This window comes from Aspergillus brasiliensis (genome assembly GCF_001889945.1).
Source record: "Aspergillus brasiliensis CBS 101740 unplaced genomic scaffold ASPBRscaffold_4, whole genome shotgun sequence".
In the NCBI taxonomy this organism is placed as follows: domain Eukaryota; kingdom Fungi; phylum Ascomycota; class Eurotiomycetes; order Eurotiales; family Aspergillaceae; genus Aspergillus; species Aspergillus brasiliensis.
The window spans coordinates 1,542,881-1,568,348 of NW_027137445.1; the positions used below are offsets into that span (position 1 = coordinate 1,542,881).

General features: G+C 51.2%; 7 protein-coding genes across 7 annotated transcripts; 3 read left to right on the forward strand and 4 right to left on the reverse strand.

Annotated features, from left to right (window-relative positions):
* Nucleotides 1-11: 11 nt before the first annotated feature.
* ASPBRDRAFT_509469 (uncharacterized protein) lies at nucleotides 12-1,202 on the reverse strand. Its single transcript, XM_067626645.1, has 2 exons — nucleotides 1,165-1,202; nucleotides 12-1,079 (listed from the first exon to the last, which is right to left on the reverse strand). Exon 2 carries the CDS (start codon nucleotides 935-937, stop codon nucleotides 113-115), a length of 825 nt encoding a protein of 274 aa, XP_067480852.1. The 5' UTR covers nucleotides 938-1,079; nucleotides 1,165-1,202; the 3' UTR covers nucleotides 12-112.
* A 2,223-nt stretch (nucleotides 1,203-3,425) lies between these two features.
* On the reverse strand, nucleotides 3,426-5,422 carry ASPBRDRAFT_121323 (acyl--CoA ligase; the record flags this gene model as incomplete). Its single annotated transcript, XM_067617419.1, has 4 exons — nucleotides 3,426-3,660; nucleotides 3,723-3,826; nucleotides 3,970-4,258; nucleotides 4,362-5,422. 4 exons carry the CDS (start codon nucleotides 5,420-5,422, stop codon nucleotides 3,426-3,428), a joined length of 1,689 nt encoding a protein of 562 aa, XP_067480853.1.
* A 1,419-nt stretch (nucleotides 5,423-6,841) lies between these two features.
* ASPBRDRAFT_205826 (nucleoporin) lies at nucleotides 6,842-12,845 on the reverse strand. The gene is made up of 4 exons (XM_067621755.1): nucleotides 12,633-12,845; nucleotides 11,644-12,568; nucleotides 8,492-11,590; nucleotides 6,842-8,436 (listed from the first exon to the last, which is right to left on the reverse strand). Exons 1-4 carry the CDS (start codon nucleotides 12,698-12,700, stop codon nucleotides 7,081-7,083), a joined length of 5,448 nt encoding a protein of 1,815 aa, XP_067480854.1. The 5' UTR covers nucleotides 12,701-12,845; the 3' UTR covers nucleotides 6,842-7,080.
* Nucleotides 12,846-13,011: 166 nt separating this feature from the next.
* On the forward strand, nucleotides 13,012-15,758 carry ASPBRDRAFT_149325 (bifunctional anthranilate synthase/indole-3-glycerol-phosphate synthase). The gene is made up of 2 exons (XM_067619304.1): nucleotides 13,012-13,070; nucleotides 13,169-15,758. Exon 2 carries the CDS (start codon nucleotides 13,178-13,180, stop codon nucleotides 15,488-15,490), a length of 2,313 nt encoding a protein of 770 aa, XP_067480855.1. The 5' UTR covers nucleotides 13,012-13,070; nucleotides 13,169-13,177; the 3' UTR covers nucleotides 15,491-15,758.
* Nucleotides 15,759-15,924: 166 nt separating this feature from the next.
* ASPBRDRAFT_205828 (BRCT domain protein) lies at nucleotides 15,925-17,328 on the forward strand (the record flags this gene model as incomplete). The annotated part of the gene is made up of 5 exons (XM_067621756.1): nucleotides 15,925-16,099; nucleotides 16,167-16,292; nucleotides 16,476-16,511; nucleotides 16,616-16,719; nucleotides 16,832-17,328. The coding sequence occupies 5 exons, from the start codon at nucleotides 15,925-15,927 to the stop codon at nucleotides 17,276-17,278; spliced, it is 888 nt and encodes a 295-aa protein (XP_067480856.1). The 3' UTR covers nucleotides 17,279-17,328.
* Nucleotides 17,329-17,460: 132 nt separating this feature from the next.
* Nucleotides 17,461-18,675, reverse strand: ASPBRDRAFT_174401 (snoRNA-binding rRNA-processing protein IMP4). Its single transcript, XM_067619775.1, has 2 exons — nucleotides 18,595-18,675; nucleotides 17,461-18,515 (listed from the first exon to the last, which is right to left on the reverse strand). The coding sequence occupies exons 1-2, from the start codon at nucleotides 18,598-18,600 to the stop codon at nucleotides 17,625-17,627; spliced, it is 897 nt and encodes a 298-aa protein (XP_067480857.1). The 5' UTR covers nucleotides 18,601-18,675; the 3' UTR covers nucleotides 17,461-17,624.
* A 498-nt stretch (nucleotides 18,676-19,173) lies between these two features.
* ASPBRDRAFT_509579 (putative regulator of nonsense transcripts) lies at nucleotides 19,174-21,381 on the forward strand. Its single transcript, XM_067626649.1, has 3 exons — nucleotides 19,174-19,456; nucleotides 19,516-21,095; nucleotides 21,206-21,381. Exons 1-3 carry the CDS (start codon nucleotides 19,257-19,259, stop codon nucleotides 21,214-21,216), a joined length of 1,791 nt encoding a protein of 596 aa, XP_067480858.1. The 5' UTR covers nucleotides 19,174-19,256; the 3' UTR covers nucleotides 21,217-21,381.
* The last annotated feature ends 4,087 nt before the right edge of the window (nucleotides 21,382-25,468 follow it).

Sequence of the window (25,468 nt, forward strand, 5' to 3'; positions counted from 1 at the left end):
GAGGAAAGTAAAAAGAGCAAGCCAAATCCTGCGGAAAGGGAAAAAAATAATAAAAACCTCCCCCACAATGCATCGTTCTCGAAGAGGAAACATCACACCATCAGTCAGCTAGCTAGCTGTACTCGATCATCAACCGTCGCCAGGAGCGCACACCTTCCTCATCTGCATCGTGCAGGAATTGGACTGCGTAGCCGCATTTTTGGGAAGGATGGGATCCGATAAGGTTAGCGATACTGGGGACCCCCTGTTCGTGGCTAGTAATACTAGGGTTGGCATGCCACTGGACCGGCGCAGGAATCCCGGGTTGGCGCAGAGGATCTGACACCACCATGGGACCATGAGTTGGCGCTTCAGGTGACGAGTCACTGAGGCGATCATGCATCCTCACCGCGGGGGGAGTAGCTGAACGATGGTCCTGGGCAGGGGCGGAGGCGGCACACCCGGGCGACAACGGCACCAGATGACCGTCCGGCGCAGCTGCTTGCTTTGTCCAATGGCTCCGCTCGCGGGCCAGGACCGCCGCTAGATAACCACTAGAAGGTAAGGGAGACAGATGGGAAAGTGGCTGCAAGACATCACAGGCTGAAGGGAATGGACCAACGCCCGGAGAGGCTGGGTCATTGAGATAGCCTACGCCGTAGCCGTGGCCCTGGGCTAGGCCCAGGCCCACTGCTGCAGTCCTGCCGACGGGCTCTTCGCCACCACTACCCACGATAGCACCGCGATCGCACTTCTCGGACGGCGTAAATGGTGGCGGGTCCATCATTTGCCTCTTTGGCGATACGGAGGCGTAGGATCTATAGGGTGGTGGGCGGCGAAGACGCTGGACTAATAGAACCAGAATGCAACAGATGCTGGCAATCACGTAAAGAATTGCGAGGGAGAGGATTCGAATGTCCTTTTTCGGGATTGACCATTCATTGTCCAGACAGCTCATTGCAGGATTTCCTTAATGTGCTGGGTCCTAGGGCCGCACACCACACACAAACACTCACACACACACTCACTCACTCACTCGCACGTACGCGCACGCCGCTTGCTTCTTCCTGCTGACGGAATAATGCAGGATTGATTGTTTTCTGGGGTGTTTCAGTAAGTATTAGGAACATGTATTTTAGGGGAGAGCTGTGTAACTCGCGCAATTCGGGAAAGAGTGATCTGTACCGAGTATAGTTGGGATCTCTCTATAGTAGACTTCTTTCCATGCAAGGAAGGGAAGAGAGACAACGATAGCAATATAGAATATCAAGTGAGAGATAGTCACACCTAAACAAGTCGTAGTATAGCCGGTTTCAATGTATCGCAGTTGGGTTGACAGGATGGGAGGTATGAAAGAGGAAGAGGGAGAGAGAGGAAGTAGTAATATAGATAAGCCAAAGTGGTTTACAATTCAGATCCAGCAACTTCTTCTTTTTCCAAGGATGCGATCTGGAAGGTACTTATAAGTAAGTCCAGCATGGCGCAAGCACTGCGCATCAACAAATCAAAAAGAAAAATAAAGCACCAGTCCTGGAACGATCCGGTGAGGGAAATTTCCCATAGTCTGCTTTGGATTTTATATCCAAGGAGAAAAGGAAAGGTGCGCGACTCCACCATGCAGGGACGTCTACAGTAGTAAGAAAAAAAAACCCCCCCGTATAGTGGGATCGCAGCATGTTTTGAAGCTCGCATTGCAGGTAGGATCTAAGCTATCTACGGACAGGGAAGAGAGAGAGAAAAGAGACAAAAGAGGGGGTTTGAAAGTGGCCCCCTCCAGGTTCCAGCTCTGTCAAGGTCAGCCACGAGAGCATATGAAGGGCAGTCGAACCCACGGGAATGGGGACTCCAACTGCAATGCACCCCCGTCATAGGACCAGGAACGTCTCAACGCAAGGCAGGTTCAGCTGTCGAGGTGAAGCGCCACATTCAGGATATCGGCTGGCGGAGCGAAGATGGGGAGGTAAAAGGGCCCGCTAAAAGCACTAGACCTTAGCGAGAGCTTTTCCGACCCAGTGAAGATCAAGCACGGTAGTAGCACCAGTTAAGTATCTCCATTTTCCGGTATAAGGCGACCTGGGACCGGGTGAGGCTCGAACACTAGCCAGGATGGCGGACTGAAGAGAGGAAGTCTAGTCTCATCTTGCGAGTAATCTAATTTGTTCCGCTGAAGCCAGAGTAAGGCCGAGCGTGTGCTGTGGAGTCCATTCTGCGCAGTGGAGCAGAAGTCGTTGGACGGGATGGATATACTAACTACTCCTAGTAAATATCTATCTAGTATCTCCTAGGAATACTGAACATATCTACTGTTTCTGTATCTGTATCTGTCTACTTGTAGTATGCGCGTGGAACAATCCATGCATTGATTCATTAACCACTAACTACTCGGTACATACTCCGTACTGACTAAATTCTCCATCATATCAAATCAATAACTACAAATCAAATCATGCCGAACTAGGGATCCCTCCGGTCAGGTGCCCACGCGTATTACCCCTGTAACTTACCGGCCTCGTGATCTATGAATGGATGGGATGTCCAATATTCCCCCTACGACTCACGCCTCTCCTTCTCCTTTCCTTCTTTTCTATTCTCATCCTTCCCTTTCTCCCAACTACTACTACTATCACCCAGTCTGTTCATGGCTTCCTTGGTTCCCATCGCTCCCCATTACCCTTCATGGCCCGTCTATCTCTCTCAGCTGCGCCATTCTCCCGAAGTTCCCCCTCCAGAAAACGAAAATGATCGTCTGGGTTGCCGCAGATCCAGTTCGACGCTCACGGTCTTACGGTCCTGACCCGGTGGGGGTTCATGAATATAGTTATCATCAGCTCGCCATCTCAGAAGTGGATTCAATGCTCTATGAGACATTCAAGACATCTGACTTTGGACAGGCTGCCACTTTCTTTCCGTCTCGCATCCCGCCCCCTTGAATTCTCCCGGAGATGGGCGACTCAGGAACGAGATCCGTCTGGCGCCCCAGTGTGGCGGTGTTCTCGGCGATCAGTGTGGCGCTAGATTGTGCCCTGTCTTTGCCCTGACAGGCTCCTCGGCCTGGCCTACAGTCCCATCTAAACACGCCGCCCCATTTTTGGCCCCGGAAGCATTCTCCATTCATTGTTATTCATTCGCTCGTTCATCTGCAATGCTCTGATGGGTCTAGTACTTTCGCAGTTCACACAGTATCATCGGGAAGTGATCGCTCCCTCCACCCCCCATTCTCCAAGCCCACGACCCAAGCACCGGGTTCCCTTCAAATGCACGTCGGCGATCTATTGAGTCTCCATTGTCCATTCCAAATACTACGCTGCATGTACCCCACTAATGGCGATATCCGAATCTGACAACTCTCATCCTTACGGTTGGGGTCGGCCAATGCGATTAGACGGGCAAATCTGGCGTCCCGGGCAACTGCGGCATGTAATGAATAGCTAGCCCCGCAGAGTCGTCTACAGTTTAGCGGCGACAGCGTCCTTCTGCATCTCTTCCTTAGCGCGATCGCGGAGCGCCTTTCGCAAGATCTTTCCTGAAGGATTCTTCGGGATTGCATCAACAAACACCACGCCTCCGGTAAGTCTCTTGATCGCAGACACTTTGCCATCCATGAATGCCACAATATCTTCCTCGGTGGCGGTTTGTCCGGATTTTAGTACGATATACGCCCGGGGGGCCTCGTCGTCGTTCCTATTCGTCAACACCCCATCAGCCCATTTGCTCACTAGAATGAAACCCTCTTAATCACCCACCTGGGGACACCAATGACTGCAGCATCGGCCACGCCGGGATGCTCCAGCAGAAGGGCTTCCAGCTCAGCCGGTGCGACCTGGTTGCCTTTGACTTTGATTAACTCCTAGCGAGACCGCGCCAGTTAGCTTCATGCAACACGAGATAGAAGCATTGTATTGGACACTAGCCTGTGTCGCAGGTGGCGAGTCTCGGAGGGGAGTCTTTTTTTTTCACTTCATTTTTCTTCTTCTTGCGCTGCCAACTCACCTTCTTTCGATCAACTATGTGGAACTTGTTGCTGTCGTCGACATAAGCGATGTCTCCCGTTTTCAGCCATCCATCGGCCGTCTTAGTCTCCCTTGTGGCTTGCGGATTCCTCCAGTACCCCTTCATGACATTCTGGCCTCGAACCCAGAGTTCACCGCGCTGATTGCGTCCCAATTCTGTCACGCCATCGTCGGCCATAATCTTCGCCTCACAGTTGGGATTCGGCTCTCCCACCGACGCCGTGTCACATATCTCATTGGGATGCCAGCCCATCATAGAGCACGTAGCCCTTTAGCAAGAAAAGAAAAAAGTCTTCGTCAGCCTGCAGTCTCTTCGCCACTGAATTTACACAAGGAATGGGTGGGTTGGCCTTTCGACCGGCTAGTCCTTACTCAGTCATGCCCCATCCCTGTTTGAGGTTGATGCGTCCGGGTTCCCACAAGGCTTCTACCTCCACACAAACCTCCCTCCCTAGAGGTGCAGCGCCGCAGGATATGCTTTCCACGCTACTTAGGTCGTATTTGCCGCTTCTCACTGCAGGGTGCTTGGCCAATGCAACCGCCACCGGTGGCACCAGAATGAGATCGCTGATGCGGAACTTCTCCGTGTACTCGAGGACTTTGAGGAAGTCAAATTTCGGCATGATATACACGGGTATATCGCGACTTAGGGCAGCCGCGATGAAGATGTTCTGCGCCATGGCATGGTACATGGGGAGGAAACAGAGCCAGCGCAAGCGAGTCTCCTTGTCCTTCCAGTCCGCATTGAGGTAGAAGAGGTAGTTGAACTGTTTCAGATTGGCGACATAGTTCTTGTGCGTGATCTCTACCCCTTTGGGTCTGCCCGTAGTGCCACTGGAGTAGTTCAGGGCGAGAGTCCGATCGGCCAACTCCGGAGTGGACAAGTCATCCCAAGCGAATCCGCTGCCCTCGTCCACCGACGCTACCAGCTCGCCCCAGTAGCGGCAGCCCTTGGCGGGGTGTCCTTGGCCGTCATAGATGGCATTATTAAAGACAAACACGCGATCGCGGTCGAGTCCAGCCAGCCCCGCGGCTTCGATACCAGTGTCCAGACTGCCTTCCGCGCAGATCAGATAGGTTGCGCCGGCATCCTGCAACTGATAGGCCAGTTCCCGGGCGACGTAGGTTGGGTTTGCGCCGGTGAAGATGCCGCCAGCCATGATGGTGCCGAGAAAGATGACAGGGAAGAACAAGTCATTGCCGGAGTAAAGTAGTAAACGGTCTCCCGGCTGGAGGCCATGCTTGCGCAAGCCGGCTGCAAAGCGTTGACACCAGAGACGGAAGTCGTGGGGGGTGAAGTAGTGGGTGTCGGGACGAGCAGCCTCTGAGAAGCAGCGGTGCGTCTTGGAGAGAGGGTGCGTAGGTGAGGTCAGCAACACTGAGGCCAGATGGGTATTGGGGATGTCAATCTGCCAGCGCGACTTGAACGGCATCTTTGCAATGGAGCACGGTAAGACTAGTAGTAATTACTGATCCTTTGGATTGAGATGATTGGAATTGTGGGAGAGATGCCAAGATCCAGTAATGTGTAACGACTCAGGTCAGCCCCCGTTGTGATCTTCGTGCAAGTGGAGAGTTAGTAGTACGGAGTACTACCAGTGAATCACCGTTCAGTTGGGAAGGATGATCTGTGTGACTGACTACAAGTAGGAGTGACTCCTTACACGCCAACCTTGCTGTAAATGAATAGATAGTAATATATTCAATACCAAGGATTTATCCAACAAACAACTAAGTAGGTAGTATCACCATGATCGGAATGGGGGGAAGAAAAAGAAAGCAAGAAAGGGGGAAAAGAAGAAGAGAATCACAATTCAAGCAATAGTAGATATATGACATATGATATAACTACTAACATTAACTACTAACTCCACCGAAAGTCAATTTTCCCTTCCCCCGCCTCCTCATCATTCTTTCTTTCTGGCAAAAGTTCCTATGCAGTCATACCCCTTCATAACTATGGAGTTGTGGACCAGATTCACCACAAAGAAGGAAGTCCTACGTTAGTGATCAACATTGAAAGGACCAGAATCCTTGTTATCCACGTCAGCAACGTCAGCAAGCATCAGCAAGCATCAGCACAAGAACAAAGAAAAAAAGGGAATGAAAAAGGCTGTATAATCCCTGTTGTCTACAATTAGCTAGTTCATTAGTTCAATTACCATTGTTTTAGTTACCACTTGGAAGGAGGTACTAGTTACAACTACCTACGGTAAGGGAAAGCATTTCCCCGCATTTGGGTGATTGGAAGGAGCAAATAGTTGGATACCGAATGACCAATCAGGTGTGCTTCCTCGGTTCATCGAAGTTGGAAGCTGTTTGAGCCGAGGGAACAATTCAGAACAGAGAGAAAAAAAATAAATAAATAAGAATAAATGAAAGAAAAGGGCAAGGAGGTATTCCAGATTCCAATATCTAAGTAAGTGTGTGTGGTCAGTGAGAGCGGGGAGGGAGGGGGTGCTACTATTACAGTAAGTCTCTACGGTTGTTAATCAAATTACCTCGGATGATGGAACTATATGTATAAAATAATGAGTGAGATGTATTCAGGCATAAAATGGCGTCTGCTTAAATACTACTAGACTGGTCAGTTACCTTAGAATTGAAATGATGGAATTAAATGTACTGGAGCAGATAGATACATGTAGAAAGTTCGATGTGTGTGAGAGATGCATCACATTGCTAAGCTGTTGGGTTAGTAATAAGTACTAAGTCAGTAACTTTCATGTTGAGAAACCAACGAAACAAGGAAAGATGCGACAAATATGAAAAAAGGAAGGGAAAAAGGGGGTTCCCGCCACAATGTGCAGGGTAGCAGTCAGATCTTTAAAGTAATTGACGATATGCATGCGGGCTTGTGGAACGCTGGATGTATATAACTACCGGTAGTATTTATGTGACCTACTGAGACATACACACTCTCTCACTTTATAGCTATGCATGCTGGCTAAATGTGAAATGACACGTTATAAGAGTATATATGAGAGAGAGAGAGAACCAAGAAGAAAAGGAAGAAAGAAAGTCGATTGAACCATCCCCGCACACCTTATAAAATCAGCTATGAACACCCATTTGTCACTTAAAAATGTCATTATGCCTCGTCACCATCTCCTCCCAGGCACGCCAACGTTGCCTTGAGCTCAGTCACAATCTTCTCCTCTAGCCGACTTTCTGCTCCCGATGCTGCATCTACCGGCTTCTGGCGCGACAACTCCAGCTCCTTCTCATTCGTGGCAACGATCCGCGCCCGAAGATTCTGCTTCCGTTCCAGAAGTTCTTCGATGTCCTCCTTCACTTGAGCTTTGTCCCACTTGAGCTCCTGGATCGATTGCGCATCAATTCCAAGGCTGGCTCCGGCTTCACGGAATCGGGAGAGGATGTATGAGATAAGCGCCAGTGAGTACGCCTCGGAGACCATGCTCAGACTGATTCGGCGGGCCGAAACGGTTGTGCGACCGGCAGCAAAAGATTCGGCAGCACGTTTGAGCTGGCCTTCGAACTGGTTGAGGAATGCCGCTACCTCCGGCGCAGTGCGAACGACGTGGTACAGAAGGTTCAGGCACAGGGGAAGAATACCACCGGTCCAGATGGTATACAGGCGGGGCACAGGGTCAAAGGGCCCGAATCCATTCGAGTCGCGCAGGATGTTTGTGAGGCGACAGGTGGAGAGCCGCGAGAGAACCACCTCGACCGCCAAATGTTCTGCCAGCATAGGGATCGTAGACATTTTAACGAGGAGTGACATGCTGAGCTCGCCGTATACGGGATCGCCGGCTACAGCTAGCTGGTCAGCCCATGAGAATAATGATGTCGCCAGTCTCGCGGTGTCATTATCGGCGACATGGTAGACGATGTGCTCGAAGAGACGGTCGACGTGTTTCACTTGAAGTGAGCTCTGCAGAATAGCTATCAGAATGGCGAAGTCTTTCGGCGTGCACTTCTCCGGCTGATCATGTAGGTAGGTTGTCAAAGCCTTGAACCCCTGCGCCACAACGACCTTCACAATCTCAACGATAATTCCCAAATCTGACGATATTTCGGGTTTCTTGGTAAGTGTTTCCGGCGCCGTCCGGGAGGGCGAATCAAGATGGAACTGGAGAGCGAGAAAGAGGACATTCAAAAGGGATCGGTAGTATTCTGTGTCATCGTTGATCAAGGCGTCCTCGTAGGTGGCGCGGCGCGTACGTAGAGCATCCCATACGACCTTGAGGAGACCAAAGACTTCAGCACCCTTGGCTCCAATCGCAACTAGTCGCTGGAGTAGAGCTTGTGCGAATTCTACCCGGGTCTGTTGTATCCTCTCAAAGATTGCTTCCTGTGGGACGCCTCTGGTGTTGGCTTCGAGGCAACTTTGCACAACGATGGCCATCGACTTTTGCACCTCACGGTCCGCCATGAAGTCCGCACAGTGTTCGACAGCAAAGAATTTCCAACTATGAAGAAGGCTCTGCAAAACCCAATTGATTAGAACCCTTCCGTTGATTGAATCGGGCAGTACTTACCACTTGCGCCTCGACCAAAGACAGGTTTAGATTGGCCCGCTGGAATTCTTCAGAAAATCCTTGATTGCGACTTCCAGTCCACGCGAAATCGTAAGAAAGGAGCTTTTCGCCTAGCTGAATGTCATAATAGTAGTCTTGACCGAGGTAGCGGGACTGCAGAGGTGTCCGCTTGAAGTCCACGAGCTTGCACCCGGGATACCTCATCTCGAAATTCTTCTTCAGGTTAGCATGGAGTGAGGCATTGTACCCAGACACATCAACCGCATCCTTAGCAAACCAAGACACGAGCGGAATCAAAGTCTTGTAAAACCCTCTGTCCTGCATATCCTTGGCTGAGTGTAGATACACGGCGCAGATATCTGCCACGACAGCCGCAATACGGGTAGCATAGATCTGTTCCTTGACGGTTAGGGACGATATTTTCAGCTTCGAGACATAATTGACCAGGCTGGTGAAGAAGAGTGAATGTTTCTTTAATTCTGGGGTAGCCCATGGCCAGTTTTCTTGAGCCTGAGAGACAAACTCCAGCAGAGCGACAGCCAACTGAAGATCAAGTTGCTCAATATGCGACAGCATATCAAGTGCTATCTTCAGGAACGGCGTACCCCTCATTGCTGCTCCCTTTTCTTTGTCAGTCTTCCTCAGCGATTGGCGTGGCGAGGTGCCCGTGAGAATATAGACAGCCAGCCACTGTTGACGTTTGCTGACAAGGGTTGTAAGCAAGTGCCATATGCTCAAGCGCAGGCTGGAATCGCTGAGCGGCTTGTCAAACTGCGACAGGACATCGAGGAAAAAACATGCGGATTCCGCTCCCAGGTGGCCGACCAAGGACGGCGGCTCATTTGCCGGGTCCAGCGCTGCGCCCGTTATGAGGACATTGAGGAGCGATGCCACCGGGAGCCGATAGGCATCATCCAAAGCATATAATTTGATCAGAGCGGGTGTAGCCTTAAATAGTTGATCTTCCAGCAAGGACAGTGGCTGTTCAAGAAGCTGGGCCGCCTGTAGCAGCCTGATCGAGAGATCCAAGGTCGCTAACACCTGCCTTTGTACAAAGATCATGTAGCGGAGGTATAACGTCGACGGGGTCTGAAGACCATCGACGATAAGGCGAAGGATGGAGTTGAAGGGCAGATCCGCGGCCGACTGCGGCCGTAAGACACCGAGAAGATAGGTCGCCGACGAAGAAAAGACGCCCGTGATCTTGGTGTCCAGCTTGGTGATCTCACTCGTGCCGTAGGCGTAGTAGAGTATTCTCTCAAACACCGTTGCAAGTTTCGTACTGATTTCAAGCTTCTGTTCGGGAACGTTGAATCTCCAATTGCCATTGCTATTGTAAACTTCCACCATCACCCGTACAAAGTTCAGAAGAGTTCCTCTCATCATATGAGATGGAACGCCCGCGGTGAAATCGGAAGGAAGAATTGCCTTTCCATTGGGTCCATTGGGGCTTCTTCTTAACACGGCACGAGAGGCAGCGTCATCAACAACTGCTTGGAACAACCGAACACAGCCCAGCAAAAAGGGATAATCTCCCGAAGTCACTTCTGTAGCTGAAACGATCGCAGTCAGGATGCCACCCTTGCCATCAGAGCCCAGCAAGCTGCTGCGGGAAAGGAGAGGCCACACTCTGCCCGGCAGAATGTCGACGAGGACGCAGATAAATCGCAGACAGGCAATTGTGGACTCCATCACAGTATCAGATCCTGTCCTGGGTCCGATGTTGGGTAGATTACGCTCAAATATCTCGAAAACGAGCGAGATAATGTCGCTTTGGCGAGATAGCCCATCGCTCGCGAGCTCCAAGATTCTCTTAGCACTCGAGCCATCACCGCCTTGCATTTGCGAGTCCTGTGCTGCAAAGAGAAGATCGGCCAACAGGCCTATCGAATCTGCCACGGAATCTTCTCCATAACCTGCCGAAAACCCTCCATTCTCATTCCACTCTTCCAGCCAACTGCCGAGATAGCTCAGGCAGGAATACTGATGGTGCCACATGACCACCGCAGGCCTGGACTCGGAGACGACTTGTCCGATTGCCGAAGACGGTATCTGCGAAGAGCCCGTCACAACCAGGGCGTTACTGGTTGCCTGATCAGTAAGCTGCCTACGGGGAGATGTGCCGACCATGGGTAGTGACTGAACCAGGGTGACGAAATTCGCGTTCTCATCCTCTCGAATTGTTTCGTATCCTTGGAATCCCGGGGGTACGACCTGCGTAAAGGAATCCATGTTCTCCAACTCTCCAAGTATGACTGGAAGGCCTTCCTCGTTGACCAGGTCTTTGGTGACCAATGCGCGGCACAGCTTGAGAAAAGGCACTGTTTCATAGGGGAAACGAGAACGCGCTATGCGGAAGATGTTGTCCATCAGAGCATCGTCCTTGACGAAGACCGAGCGCGGGTCGCTGACGGGGTTCAACGGGGCGCCATGAAACCACTGTGATTCTGCCGGTGAGCCCTGGAGAACTGCCAGGGAAGACCCAACGATTTCCGGAGAATAATCAAGGTACACGACGGCAGTTCGGATAAAATCTAGGAGCACGAGTTGAATCCATTGGCTTGTCAGGATATCAGTGACTGCTGAGGTGGCTCCAACTTTCGTGGCCAGAACAAGGACCGTTTCAAACACCATATCCCTCATCGCGTCTGAGGTTAGAAGAGTTATCGACTCATCCGCGGTGCAGGTTGGAGTACGTGCGTTCTCGAGTAGCTCTTCATACAAAGAGACTTCCGAGGCCCTAGATGGATTCGATTGCGGTGTATTCGACTGGAAAGAATCCACTGCACTGTGGAATTGCTCCAACTCTCGGGTTTCCTTGTCACTGAGTGCAAGCTCTCTCATAGTATGCATTACCAGTCCCCAAGAGAAGGCGGCTGGATTAGCGATCTTGGATTCTACACCAGACGTCAAGAATAGCTCATTGATCTGGCCAATCTCTTCCTTGGAAAGGTAGTAAGGTGTCTCGGCCGACGGGCCTTTATGTGAAGCATTGTTGATGATAGAGGGGACCGACAGTGACAGCTTCAGGAAAGCGAGTGTTGTCAGAGATACGAAGCCTTGAAGTGGCACCAGCAGCTCCAGGGGGTCCTGGCATGGCTTCTTGTAGTCAGTAACAATATCACGCGACCAACAGGGAAGGTAGTACTCACGACCCGGAGCGGCTCCAGAAAGCTGTAATCCACCATCAAACGAAGCCATGAGAGCAGAAGCTCTGCACTAGGAACCTCTTCAGACGCTTGAAGTTGCAGAAACAACATCTGTGTAACATGTACCACCTCCTCGACAAGAACTGTGGCCCATAATTCTTCCACTTCTTGGCTACTCTCTGTCACGCCAAGCCAGCCGCCACCCTTGTCTAGCGAAGACAGCCGAGTCCGCACAGCTTCAATGCAGCCCTTGTTGAACGTACGCCAGCCGTCACCCTTGGACTTTCCTCTAAATACCGTTTCACCTAGTTTGGACAGTTGCTGAGCAGGACGCTGGGAAACCGTATCCTGGTTGTCTGTGAGGTGCAAGGCGAGGAGCTTGCATGCCAACTTGATAACATGGCTTCTCTCCGATAGGTATAAGCTGCGCAGCCGCAGGCGACGACTGGTCTCAGACGAGAAATCGGAAGCCTCGTCAACACGAGCTGCTTTTTGATTGAAAATTTCGGCCAGGGCAGGTCCTGCGAGAGAGACACGAAGATTGTCACCTCCCGCCGCGCTCTGCAGGCTAGTTGTTTCCTCATCGGCAAATCGGTTGAGAAGGCGCGTGGCAGGTCGGGTTTGCCATTCTAACACTGTTAATCGGAGCGCGCTGATTTCATCAATACCCGCCTTCTCGCTCAACCATAGAGCATCCGCTTTGATCTCCTTCAAATCGTACGAGCCTTGCGCATTGGTCTCGACATTAACTGCAGCTGTCTTCGACTCGAAGTCGGATTTCGATTTGGTGGAAGGGGAAGGAAGCCCGTTGAGGCAATTCGAGAGGATTTGGACGCTGTCGGGATGCGATAGAAAGGCATGGAGCCTTTCCACATCTTCGACATTGCTATCGATTTTGCATGTGTGAAGGAAGGCTCTCTTCCAGGACCTAAACTCGCATAGACTATCAGTGACGGCTCGTCAATTAGAAAGACACGGATGTAAGCCCATACAGAAGCTGAACGTCCCCGGAGAAGCACTTGTCCAGGGACGGGAAATAGGCTTCCGGGACGGGAGCCATTGGCGAGACAGTTATATCATTCTAGGTGCTCTATGGGATGCGAAGTGGATGTGCTGCTCGAGAGGGTCCAAGGCGACAGAGACCCGGAGCAGGAAGGGCAGGCAAGTAAAGAGTGTTAAGCAGAGAGCTCACAAGCTCAAAGGCGGGAACCCAAGAATATTATTCCAGGAGCGGGTTTGGCTGGAGGTCAACAATGACTGCCTATCTGGGTTTAGTCCCAGGCGGTGAGCGGAAATTTTGCGCCGTTTGCTTTCCAGTCTCGATCGGGAAGGCGCCCGATCCACCGAGGATCTGAGTCAGGCCGCAGCCACCGTCGATGTTTGCTCCGCCCTCACTTTACTCCGGCAGTTGACAGTTCTACTTCAAAAAGGTGAGTGTGTCTCTATGCGCATACCTCTCCCGGTGCTTGCTCGTTCCTTATCGCATTGCTATTCGATCTGTATCTAATCGGAAACCTGTCCTGCGCAGATTCTCGTCATGGCGGACTCCGGGCTCGTCGATCACTCCCCCCACCATCCCACCAAGGCCGCCCAGCTGAGCACCGCATCGAATGTTATCTTGATTGATAACTACGATTCGTTCACTTGGAACGTTTACCAGTACCTGGTTCTCGAGGGTGCCACCGTCAATGTCTTTCGTAATGATCAAATCACTTTGGAGGAACTGATCGCTAAAAAGCCCACCCAGCTGGTTATCAGTCCGGGGCCCGGTCACCCCGAGACTGACGCTGGTATCAGCAGTGCGGCCATTCAATACTTCAGCGGCAAGATTCCCATCTTCGGTGTGTGCATGGGCCAGCAATGTATTATCACTTGCTTCGGTGGAAAGGTTGATGTCACCGGCGAGATTCTTCATGGCAAGACATCCGCGCTCAAGCATGACGGCAAGGGCGCCTATGAAGGACTACCCGACTCGCTCGCTGTCACTCGCTACCACTCTCTAGCTGGTACACATGCGACAATTCCCGACTGTCTGGAGGTGTCCTCTTCTGTCCAGTTGGCAGACGACAGTAACAAGGATGTCATCATGGGTGTGAGACACAAGGAATTGGCTGTGGAGGGAGTCCAGTTCCACCCCGAGAGTATCCTTACTGAGTACGGCCGTACCATGTTTCGTAACTTCCTCAAACTTACTGAAGGCACTTGGGAAGGAAATGGGAAGCACTTCGATGAGCAGAGCAACACGACCAAGGCCACCGTTCCCTCAAACACTGCCCCGAAGACAGACAAGAAGAAGTCCATCTTGGAAAGGATCTACGACCATCGGAGAGCCGCTGTTGCCGTGCAGAAGACTATTCCTTCACAGCGGCCAGCCGACCTTCAGGCTGCCTATGACCTTAACCTAGCCCCTCCCCAGGTCTCATTCCCGGCTCGTCTCAGACAATCGCCTTATCCACTGTCCCTCATGGCGGAAATCAAGCGTGCTTCTCCTTCCAAGGGTATGATAGCTGAAAACGCATGTGCGCCCGCTCAGGCCAGGCAATATGCGAAAGCTGGTGCCAGTGTCATCTCTGTGCTCACAGAGCCCGAGTGGTTCAAAGGCAGCATCGATGACTTGCGTGCCGTTCGCCAAAGTCTGGAGGGCTTGACGAACAGGCCTGCCATTCTGCGGAAGGAATTCGTCTTTGACGAATACCAGATCCTAGAGGCCCGCTTGGCTGGAGCTGATACGGTCTTGCTTATTGTGAAGATGCTTAGTGTTGAACTCCTCACTCGGTTGTATCACTACTCCCGTAGCCTCGGCATGGAGCCTTTGGTCGAAGTGAACACACCTGAAGAGATGAAGATTGCAGTCGACCTTGGAGCCCAGGTTATCGGTGTCAACAACAGGGACCTCACTAGTTTCGAGGTTGACCTCGGCACGACTAGCCGGCTCATGGACCAAGTGCCTAGTAGCACTATCGTGTGTGCGCTCAGTGGAATTTCTGGGCCGAAGGATGTGGAGGCTTACAAGAAGGAGGGTGTTAAAGCTATCCTAGTGGGCGAAGCCCTTATGAGGGCAGCAGACACGGCTGCTTTTGTTGCTGAGCTCCTTGGAGGCAGCTCACAGGGCATTTCCAGCGAGTCCCGGAGTTCCCCGTTGGTAAAGATTTGCGGCACTCGGTCTGAAGAAGCGGCACGAGCGGCGATCGAGGCTGGTGCTGACCTAATTGGAATTATCATGGTGCAAGGACGAACGCGATGCGTCCCTGATGACGTTGCCCTCCGGATATCTCAAGTCGTCAAGTCCACACAGAAGCCTGCTAGCCAAACTCCCGCCACGTCTCAAGCAACTACGCCCGCAGCATCTGTGGAGTACTTTGATCACTCAGCCAAAATCCTGCGTCATCCTACCCGTGCGCTTCTCGTGGGCGTCTTCCAGAACCAGCCCCTTGAGTATATTTTGAGTCAACAACAGAAGCTGGGGCTCGATGTCGTGCAACTTCACGGTTCTGAGCCGCTTGAATGGGCCAAATTGATCCCAGTGCCTGTCATCCGCAAGTTTGGACTTGACGAACCTGCGATCGCCCGCAGGGCTTATCACTCCCTACCGTTACTGGATTCTGGCGTTGGGGGAACTGGTGAGTTGCTGGATCAGTCGCGCGTTCAGAGCGTCCTCGATAAGGATAGTGGTTTGCGCGTTATCTTGGCAGGTGGTCTAGATCCTACCAATGTCGCTGGTATTGTCCAGAAGCTTGGCGAATCTGGTCGCAAGGTCGTTGGCGTCGATGTCAGTTCTGGCGTAGAGTCAGGCGGCGCTCAAGATCTCGGCAAAATTCGCGCCTTTGTGCAGGCCGTGAGGGGACTCTAGCTTTGGGTTGTCTTCATATTCTGCCAGACATGGGATTTATAGGCAGCATCAGTGATCCTTCTATTTGATTTCCTCTAAAACAATAATTTTCTTACTTCGTTGATACCTTTCGGATCTATCATAGCAATGATGCCAAACAATGACACGGCCACTTCAGATATCGTACACGCTTGCCAGCTTACAGTAGCCTCACTCTTCGTTGATGAGCAATTCACCTTCTCCTCTGTTGTGTCCATTCATTTGCCCAACGATCGAAACGTATATCCGTAATACTCTAGATATTCCCTTTTCCTCCGCTTCCTACCTTCTTTGCGCTCACTTTTAGATCCCTTATTTTTCAAAACGCCCCTCTCGTATGGTCAGTCGAAGAGAATCTGATCGCAGCGGTTACATCAACTCCCACCAAACTCTCAACCTCACCATTTCCCGCTGTTATGGGCAACACCTTCAAAAACATACATGCCAGCTCATTCGGCAAATTTGATGGCAATACGGACAAGATCCCTCAGTGGATCCGAGCCAACGGAGGTCAATATTCCAAGGACATCAGCAAGGATCTCACTCATTTGATTACCACCAAAGAAGCTTTCAAGGATAATGTTGAAGCAGGTAGGTACTTTGAGCCTTTTGAGACTAAATAGGGCAGATCTATTCTAATGGAGAAGACAAATAATAGTCCGCGAAGCCAAGCGACTCAGAACTATAAAGATTGTCTCGTACGACTGGCTAGAAGACTCTCTCTTATCTAAGAATCGGCGACCAAAGCGTGAGACGGAATATCTTCTCGCGAATATACTCAAAAGTGAGAAGAAGAGGAGAGGGAAGGAGAGAGATAAAATAAGGAAGAAAGTAAAAGAAGAGCCTGGGAGAAAAGGTGCGTTTTGGTGCATGGGAGCAGTTGTTCATTGTGGGGGTTCAATTTACCTCAGGTGTTTCGAATGGATCTGGCTGACTGACTAAATGATTGTCTGGGTTACTGATATAGTGCTCCTGCGCAATTTGAAGAACCAGGATCCCTTTGGTAAGAAGAGGAAGGGCGTAAAAGCCGGAACTGCGGTTTATACGTTGTCATCTTTCTCCTCATTTCCGGGGTCGAAGAAGGCTAATTCCAAGCTCGTGACCTAGCGAGATATCACATCTATACGGATCAACAAGCGAGGGTAACGTATAATGCTACGCTTTCTCGGCCGATGCTGGGCAAGTCCAGTAAGGAGAAATATGTGGTCAGGGTGAGTTAGGCGTTCTTGCGATGCTGTTCAATCACTGTCCTCTTGTCTCTCCAGAGTCCAGACAGGTGAGGCATGCATACTACGAGAAGGCTGATTGAGAATTTCTATACAGGTATACGAGTCTAATAAAGAACCTCTTGCCTACGCTACCCATCTTGAGTATAGCCGTGTCGGCAAGCAGCAGAGTCAACTGTTGACACCGCTGAAAGCAAGTCATGATTCCGCAGTGAAGGCGTTCAAGAAGGTATTCAAAGATAAAACAGGTAAGGAGTGGGAAGAACGACTTAATGGTGTCTTACCCTCTGGTAAAAGGGATGCTGATGGCAATTTACTGCCTTCTCACGAGAACTGGTTCTACTACGAGGATCGGCCTGGGCTGTTGTCAAATTTCCTTCGAGGAATTGGGGATGCATCCGACGGCGATGGCTCGATGGCTGTCAAGCAAGATCATCCAGATGCACCATTGCAGGGCTTGAAACAGGAGTTGCCACAGCATGCGACTCATGAGAGATCAGGAAGGGACTTGATAATCGTATACGATTTGACCGGTTCGGACTAGATAGTATTCTGAGCTGCCCCGAAACCAATATATTTAGTACCCGGTCGGCTAGCCCTAATTGTTTCCGAGGCTGAAACCTCGTTGTATACTACGAGGATTTTTAATTTGCAATCACTGCGATATACTTGGGTGGCTACATGGTTTCTAAGCAGAAAGAAGAGAAGTAATATGATAATTTCTTTCAGATGGGTATACAATAGCGATCAGACATGCCAAATGTAAATGCCGCCCTTTGAGCTCCTTCCTGAACACCTCATGCGCCGAATCAGACTTTTTCTTTTTGCCTTCGTAATTGATTATACACAGCCAACTGAAAGCCGCAGGTGTCCTCAAGACTAACACTGGCTCACAGATAATCCTTCTTCTTGCTCGTCCTAGTGTACTGAGTGAGAGCCCATTCAACATCACCACTAGAGCCTTTCTCCAAAGTTCCACCGCGGATTTCGAACAGTCGCATAGTCATACGAGGACCAACTTCCGCCAGCTCAACGTCCCTGTATCCGGTCTTGACGAACACATGGTGACGGACCTCGATGCTGTCCTCCTTGTTCACGAAGCTAACGACACGGTTTCCAACCTTGCCGGTCTCACGCGGAGGGAACAGATGCTTCAAGATCTGAACCACACGAAGACCCAGCTTGGACTTGAACCCTTCGAAGATGAGGTGAGGGTAGCTCTCCGACACAGTTCCGCGAGCAGCATCTGGGATATCCGCACGGAGAACAACGTTATGCAGTGAGAAACTAGCGGTCGGTCCATGAGGAAGGTGAGAGATCGTCATCGCAGTAGGTGTACCACGGTGTTCGTGCACGAGAACCATGTCGGTCAGCGCAGCGGCATTTGCGCTTGAAACCAAGTCCGGAAGGACGAGGTTACCACGGTTCAAGCGAATGGAGGTCGGAAGAAGCAGACGGATTTCCTTAGCGAATGTGTTCAGGCGAACAGAGGGGGAGCGAGAGGTTGTCACAATAGGACGGGGGTCGGCAATGCCGGAGGTGAGGGCATATTCGTCATCGAGATCGACGTCGTCGCCGTCTTTGTTCTGCTTATCCGGGGTAATGGATTCATCGTACTTGAAATCTTCGCGCAGCGATTTGTCTTCTGCAATGGAGGGATCGAGGGGTTTTCCGGAGGCCAGCGACGCCTTCAGCTGGGCTCGCTTTTCAGCGATGGAGGCATCGCGGAGAGTAAGAGCTCTCCGGTACAAATAATCGCGACGCTCGCGGGCTTGACGACGCTGGATTAGCAGTAGTTAGCGATATAAGAACTGTGATCATGGAAGATGACTATTTCTGAATTCCCAAGCAGCGACATACCAACATCGTGTATATTATAAAGAATGATAGGGAAGATCAATTCAGATCAAATCAACTTGGGGGTCTGGAACGCAAAAGGCGGGCAACTTTTTTTCATGCGGCAACTGCCGGTCTGGTCCGCCTTGACCACCGGAGTTGTGTGGGATTTGGCGGCAACAACTCCGAATGCCTTGGCCTGAGCCGATCGCAAATCATCCACCATCCGGTCCTGTGGATTGTCCATCATTCCCTGCCTTCCAGGACACGCCCCAATTCACTTGCGTCAAGCTCTTCAGTAGTGGCAGGGATCTGTGGTGTGAAGGTAAGACATTTCTCTCCACCCTTTGGCTCACTATATACCCACGGACTGAAGTGAATCTGACTGAATTTCAGTCTAATCTCATATACAGTTGCCCCTCTGCTGTGGCACACTGGTGACCCCCGACAAAAAGAACACAACATCCCCTGCCTCTGTCCTCGGACAGTTACGGCTGTTTTGTCCTCCACGCTCTTTTGAATTCCAAAACGCCTCGCGTGACATTCCAGACTCGTGTATAGCCGCTTACTATTCGGTGTCCTGGGCGTCTTTCGCTTTCGCTTTCGCTAGTTTCGCCGTTTCTACTTTGGCCCGGGGTAGCGATTATCGAGAATCCAGCATCGGATCTTTATTTTTCTGAGTTATTATGGCGGCACTTAGCGATGACAGGATTCCGTTGGAGATGGACGACGCAGTTTCCCAGTTCCGCCCGCGGAGACATGACGATGACGATGAGGCATCCGGAGACGACGATGTAGAGAGCACAACTAGTGCTCAGGCAGCCGACAACAAGCACCATCAAGGGCATCTGGAGGAGGAGAAGGAACTCCCGCCGCACGCTTGCGCGTGAGTATACCGTGGCGTTTGCTCTATTACATTTTCACTGACTCGGAGCTCCTCCACAGGTATTGCGGCATTCATAACCCGAGCAGCGTAGTCAAGTGCCTGGCGTGCAGCAAGTGGTTTTGCAGTGCCCGTGGTAACACCTCGTCCTCCCATATCGTTAACCATCTCGTCCGGGCTCGCCACAAGGAAGTTCAGTTGCATCCGGCCTCATCGCTGGGGGATACGATCTTGGAATGCTACAATTGCGGAACTAAGAACGTCTTTCTTCTTGGGTTCATCCCGGCCAAGTCTGACACAGTCGTTGTATTGCTATGCCGTCAACCGTGCGCAGCCATGCCATCTTCCAAGGATATGAACTGGGATACTTCGCGCTGGCAACCATTGATCGAAGACCGTTCGTTCTTGCCATGGCTGGTTGCTGCTCCGTCCGACCAGGAACAGCTCCGCGCTCGCCACCTTAGTCCGCAGTTGATTGCTAAGCTGGAAGAGATGTGGAAGGAAAATTCTCAGGCGACTTTCTCGGATCTGGAGAAGGCCACGGCTGTGGACGATGAGCCAGCACCCGTACTTCTGCGTTATGATGATGCTTTCCAGTATCAGAACATCTTTGGGCCTCTGGTGAAGATTGAGGCCGACTATGACCGCAAGTTGAAGGAATCCCAGTCACAGGATGGACTGATCGTGCGCTGGGACCTTGGTCTCAACAACAAGCATCTGGCTAGCTTCATTCTGCCTAAGCTTGAACTTGGTGATGTTAAGTTGGCCGTGGGAGATGAAATGCGCCTCAAGTATACTGGTGAACTGCGGCCCAAGTGGGAAGGAGTTGGATACGTCATTAAGATTCCGAACAACCAGTCCGATGAGGTGACGATCGAGTTGCGGGCAAAGGGTGACCATAAATCTGTGCCTACAGAGTGCACACACAATTTCACAGCCGACTACGTCTGGAAGTCTACATCCTTCGACCGTATGCAGCTGGCCATGAAGACCTTTGCCGTCGATGAAATGAGTGTCTCTGGATACATCTTTCATCGCCTTCTCGGACACGAAGTGGCGGCCGCGCCAATGAAGACCCAGATGCCGAAGAAGTTCAGCGTTCCGGGACTTCCGGAACTCAACGGTAGTCAGATCAACGCTGTGAAGAGCGTGCTGCAGAGACCTTTGAGTTTGATTCAGGGACCTCCGGGAACGGGAAAGACTGTCACATCTGCTACAATCATTTACCATCTTGCGAAGATCAACGGTGGTCAGGTATTGGTGTGCGCCCCCTCGAACGTTGCGGTTGACCAGCTTTGCGAGCGTATCCACCGGACAGGCCTGAAGACTGTGCGTGTGACAGCTAAGTCGCGAGAGGATGTTGAATCGCCGGTTGGCTTCTTGTCCTTGCACGAGCAAGTCCGCATCAATGATACCAACATCGAACTCATCAAGCTCAATCAGCTCAAGGCCGAGCTTGGAGAATTGTCCAGTCAAGATGAGAAGCGACTTAAACAACTCACTCGCTCAGCGGAGCGCGAGATTCTAAACAACGCCGACGTTATCTGCTGTACTTGCGTTGGAGCTGGTGATCCTCGTCTAGCTAAGCTCAAATTCCGCACCGTCCTGATTGACGAATCCACCCAATCCGCTGAACCAGAATGTATGATCCCCTTGGTCCTCGGATGCAAGCAAGTTGTCCTTGTCGGCGATCATCAACAGCTGGGGCCTGTCATTATGAACAAGAAGGCAGCTAAGGCTGGACTTAACCAGTCGCTCTTTGAACGTCTCGTCATCCTTGGCTGCTCCCCTATCCGTCTGAACGTTCAGTACCGTATGCACCCGTGTCTGTCGGAGTTCCCGTCGAACATGTTCTATGAAGGTTCTCTTCAAAACGGTATCTCTTCGTTTGAGCGTCTCCGCCGTGATGTCGACTTCCCCTGGCCCATCGCCGATAACCCTATGATGTTCTGGTCGAACCTGGGCAATGAGGAGATTTCGGCTTCCGGAACCTCTTACCTGAACCGTACTGAAGCAACGAACGTGGAGAAGATTGTTACCCGCTTCTTCAAAGCTGGAGTGCAGCCCCAGGACATCGGTATCATCACCCCTTATGAGGGTCAACGCAGCTACATTGTTAGCTCCATGCAAGCCAATGGTACCTTCAAGAAAGAGCATTACAAGGAAATTGAGGTGGCTTCGGTCGATGCCTTCCAGGGTCGTGAAAAGGATTTCATTATCCTTTCTTGTGTGCGTTCCAACGACCACCAGGGCATCGGTTTCTTGAGTGATCCTCGTCGTCTCAACGTCGCTCTCACTCGTGCCAAGTATGGCCTGGCCATTCTTGGAAACCCGAAGGTCTTGTCGAAGCATCCTCTGTGGAACTGTCTCCTGCAACACTTCAAGGAAAGGCACTGTCTGGTTGAAGGACCCTTGTCTAACCTGCAAGAGTCTTTGATCCAGTTCAGCCGTCCTAAGCAGGCATACCGGGGTCCTCAACGGTTCCAAATGGCTTACAACCATGCTTCTAACGTTACCAGTGGGCTGATGAATGGAAGAAACGGTCACCGAAATGACTTCCACGAAACTGGCTCAGTGGTTGGTTACATCCCTGATGATGTCTCTTCCGTCCACTCATCTGCCCTGGGCGGGGTTGGCATTCCCTCTGGATATCCGCCCATGTTCCAGAATTTCGCGGACTCGTGGCCCGCTCTTCCCGGAGCCCGTCGCGCCAATGGTAACCGAATGAAGGGAGCACCTAGCATTGCCGGAGAATCTGTGGCAGCCACCGAGTCCGATGTTACTGGCAGCATCATCGATGGGAAGAGCGTCGACCAAGGCGGTGTCAGCCTTGCTGGCTTGAGCATCAACGATATGGGCAAGCAGCCCAGTCTCAGTCAGTCCGATCGGCTGAAGCGCTACGTGGAATCCGGAGGCCGGGAGCCTTACAAGCCTGGGGTTCCCGATAACGGCAGCATCTTCGGCGGAAGCTCTGCAAGCATTCGTGTCACTCGCGGTGTGCCAGGCCACATTCATGACGACGATGATACGCGCAGTGTTTCGACTGCATTCGCCAGCCAGGTTGGGGGCAACTATGATTGATCGGAGAGCAGTTGTCACCCTTCGCGGTTCAGAGCGGGCCCAAGTAGCTTGCAGCCTTTCCCGAAGCTCGGGGGACAACCGTCCGTCGAATCATCAGGTTACTCTAACATGAATTGATCCCTGGGGATTCTGCTCGACGTCATCCTATGCCACCATTAGGCGTGAGACATCTGTTGTAAGATTCAGGGAAGCGTGGTGAGAGCCACCCCTCAACCATCTGGTGGGAAATGAGGCATTCCTCGGATTCTTTCGCGTTGCTTTTATCCATATGGAAAGATGCCAGCCTACAGGAGCTACGTACGGTTACCGGTCATCTAGACAAGTGATTCTCTCCCAGTCAGATGACAGCATAGAATGCTCTGTGATATGGCATGTAATGGCAGCGACTATTCCGTGTACATGGCCCATTATTGATATGGTCTGTCACCATCGACTAGTTCCAATGGGAAAAGAGTCAGTGGTATGTCAAGGCAATCTTTCTGACTTACGGCTGCACTCGGGTTCGACTTCATTCGAGGAAGCTGGTGAGTCCCAGCATTTTCGCGGACAGCTGGAAGAGGGTGGCTCATCACCAATGATGCTACACATTTCTATTTGTTGTCAATCCTGGTTTACCCGATACTATTTTAAAAAATCCTATGACTGCCTATTTTCTGTTCTGTTTCTCATGTCCTTTTCTTGATTTCATCCTTCTCGCGCGCTCTGTGGCATTGCTATGGCGAAGCAGTGGTTCTCTCTGGATCTCGGCAACTGGGACCAGGAGGATGCCCACCCGAACACTGCCTGCCCATTGTGTCTGTTTACGCGTATGTTTCGGACTTGGGTGAGCCATGGCAATGCCGAATGTCGACTCGAGTGAGCCGTTTAGTGCCGCGTCCCAATCAAACTATTGTCGTTCGTTTACCACACCGCCTCGTAGCTTCACCATGATATGTAGTATGCGAGCAGAGTTGAGGATCATTCGCAGGATAAATAGGCATCCGCATATCTCGCATCCTTAGCAGCTATCTGGCATCTATTTGTAAATTGATGATGGCGGAATCGGCCGCGGGTCCACCTTCACCGAATGATCCGCACAGTTGACAGAAGACTCCGCCACGATCCTGTCTTGAATATCCGATTCGGAGTTGGTAGAGTAACCCTAGTGCGTCTTCAAACGCAGCACGCGCGAATTGGAGCCAGCGAGCTGCATCTCACGCATTTAGGCACTACTCATTCACTGAGGGAAGGGCCTCTAAGCCACACACTCATCCCACCATCACGGAGACACCGGCCGTCTCGTGTGTGGAGAAGGAAGGAAGGAAGGAAGGAAGGAAAAGGGGGGTTACAAGATCACTGAAGGATGCTTTAACTACTGGTCCATGCAGATCTCTCTCGGAGTGACAAGGATGGTCTTGCATACATCGTGGCGGGCGCTGCGCCACTGGCTGGGGAAGATCCGTCCTCTCACAACAGGGGGTTCACCCTCCTACGTCTGATGATGCTATTTTTGTGAATGAAGATGCCTACGACGATCTGATATCGAAGGATTTGATTCTTCTTCCCTTCGCAATCACTTTTGCGGGGGTTCGAGAAATGTGACGTAACTAATAAGCTCTTTTTTTATGTTGGTTCATAATTGTGGCCGTGCTTTGCAGGCAACAATATCCACAATCACCAACACCGACTAACAATCAACAATTAACAGCATTAGCAACCTCGGCTTAAAATGCAGGCTGGCTAATTAGGTTAGTATGTTAGTTTGCTGGCAATCTAAGCGAGGCAGGGAGCGATCCGCCCTGTCTAGGCATCTTGGGCGTGAATTGTCGCCTATGCAAGGGATGGGCGGCAGATATCTTGACGTTGACACGGGAAGGGCGATTGATTACGACAGAGAGCAAGAGTGAGGGATAGAGAGAGGAAAAGAGAGAAAATTTTATCTATTCGATCAGCAATATGCAGCATAAGCATCACTACTGGTTAGTTTAATACATGTATGGATCTCTTGCCTGTCAGACGTGGGAAGATCCCGTCCGAGTGGATCAGGGCTGGCATACATTGTACAAAACAACCCTGTCAGTAAGCAGTAGGACTATTCTTTTTTCTTTCCTTTTTTTTTATTTGCTTCTTCTTACTCTGGCGTGTAAGGCAAGTAAAGCGTCTCAGCTTTATTTTCTCTTTCATTGCCTCGTGTTGGGGGCTGGTTTTCCGAGGTTTCCATTTGCCTTGGGCCCAGAGCGCTTAAAGCAGGTTCTTTGCCTGACGGAACGCCGGGCATGGGATTGGGCAAGAAACGCAGCCAGAGTTATGCTGGGTACCTTAGGTACCTATCACCTACTAGATACCTCTTTTCCTCCACCTGCCACGCAGGAGATAGAGAATATACCTATGCTTTATGTTGTAATGTATCTCTAACTAGGATAGAAACCCGAAGAATAGAAACCCCCCTTCTCCCCCAACGCAGCAACAGCCGGCATGTCCGAGTGGTTTGTAAGGCAGATCCCATGACTCTCGAGACGCCACAGTGAAAATTACCGAAATCGGCAATGTGGCTGGGGGAGGCAGACCACGTGCTGGAAGGCCCTGATTGGCAGGCAGCAATGAGGCATGCAACCCGACGGGGATTGTGGCGGATGATGGCCTTGTCAAAGCTGAGCAAGAAGGGGAAAGAATAGTGACGAAAGAAGGCACAGCTTTCAAACGACCTTTGGTAGATCCTAGCAGACTAATAGCACAGGAAGGAGTGAGTTTAGGTTATCTGGTTGCCTGCCTAGCATGACTCACTAGTCGCAGCCTAAAGACCCTTCTAAGTTTTGCCATCCATACCGCAGTCAAATCCATCATGATTCGACGCCTATCAAGGCTTGACTGATACATACAAAACACAAACCGGCGTTGTCTCCGATCACACCACGTGTGCAGGCATGATACTTAGTAGAGTCCCTCAGAGTCCTA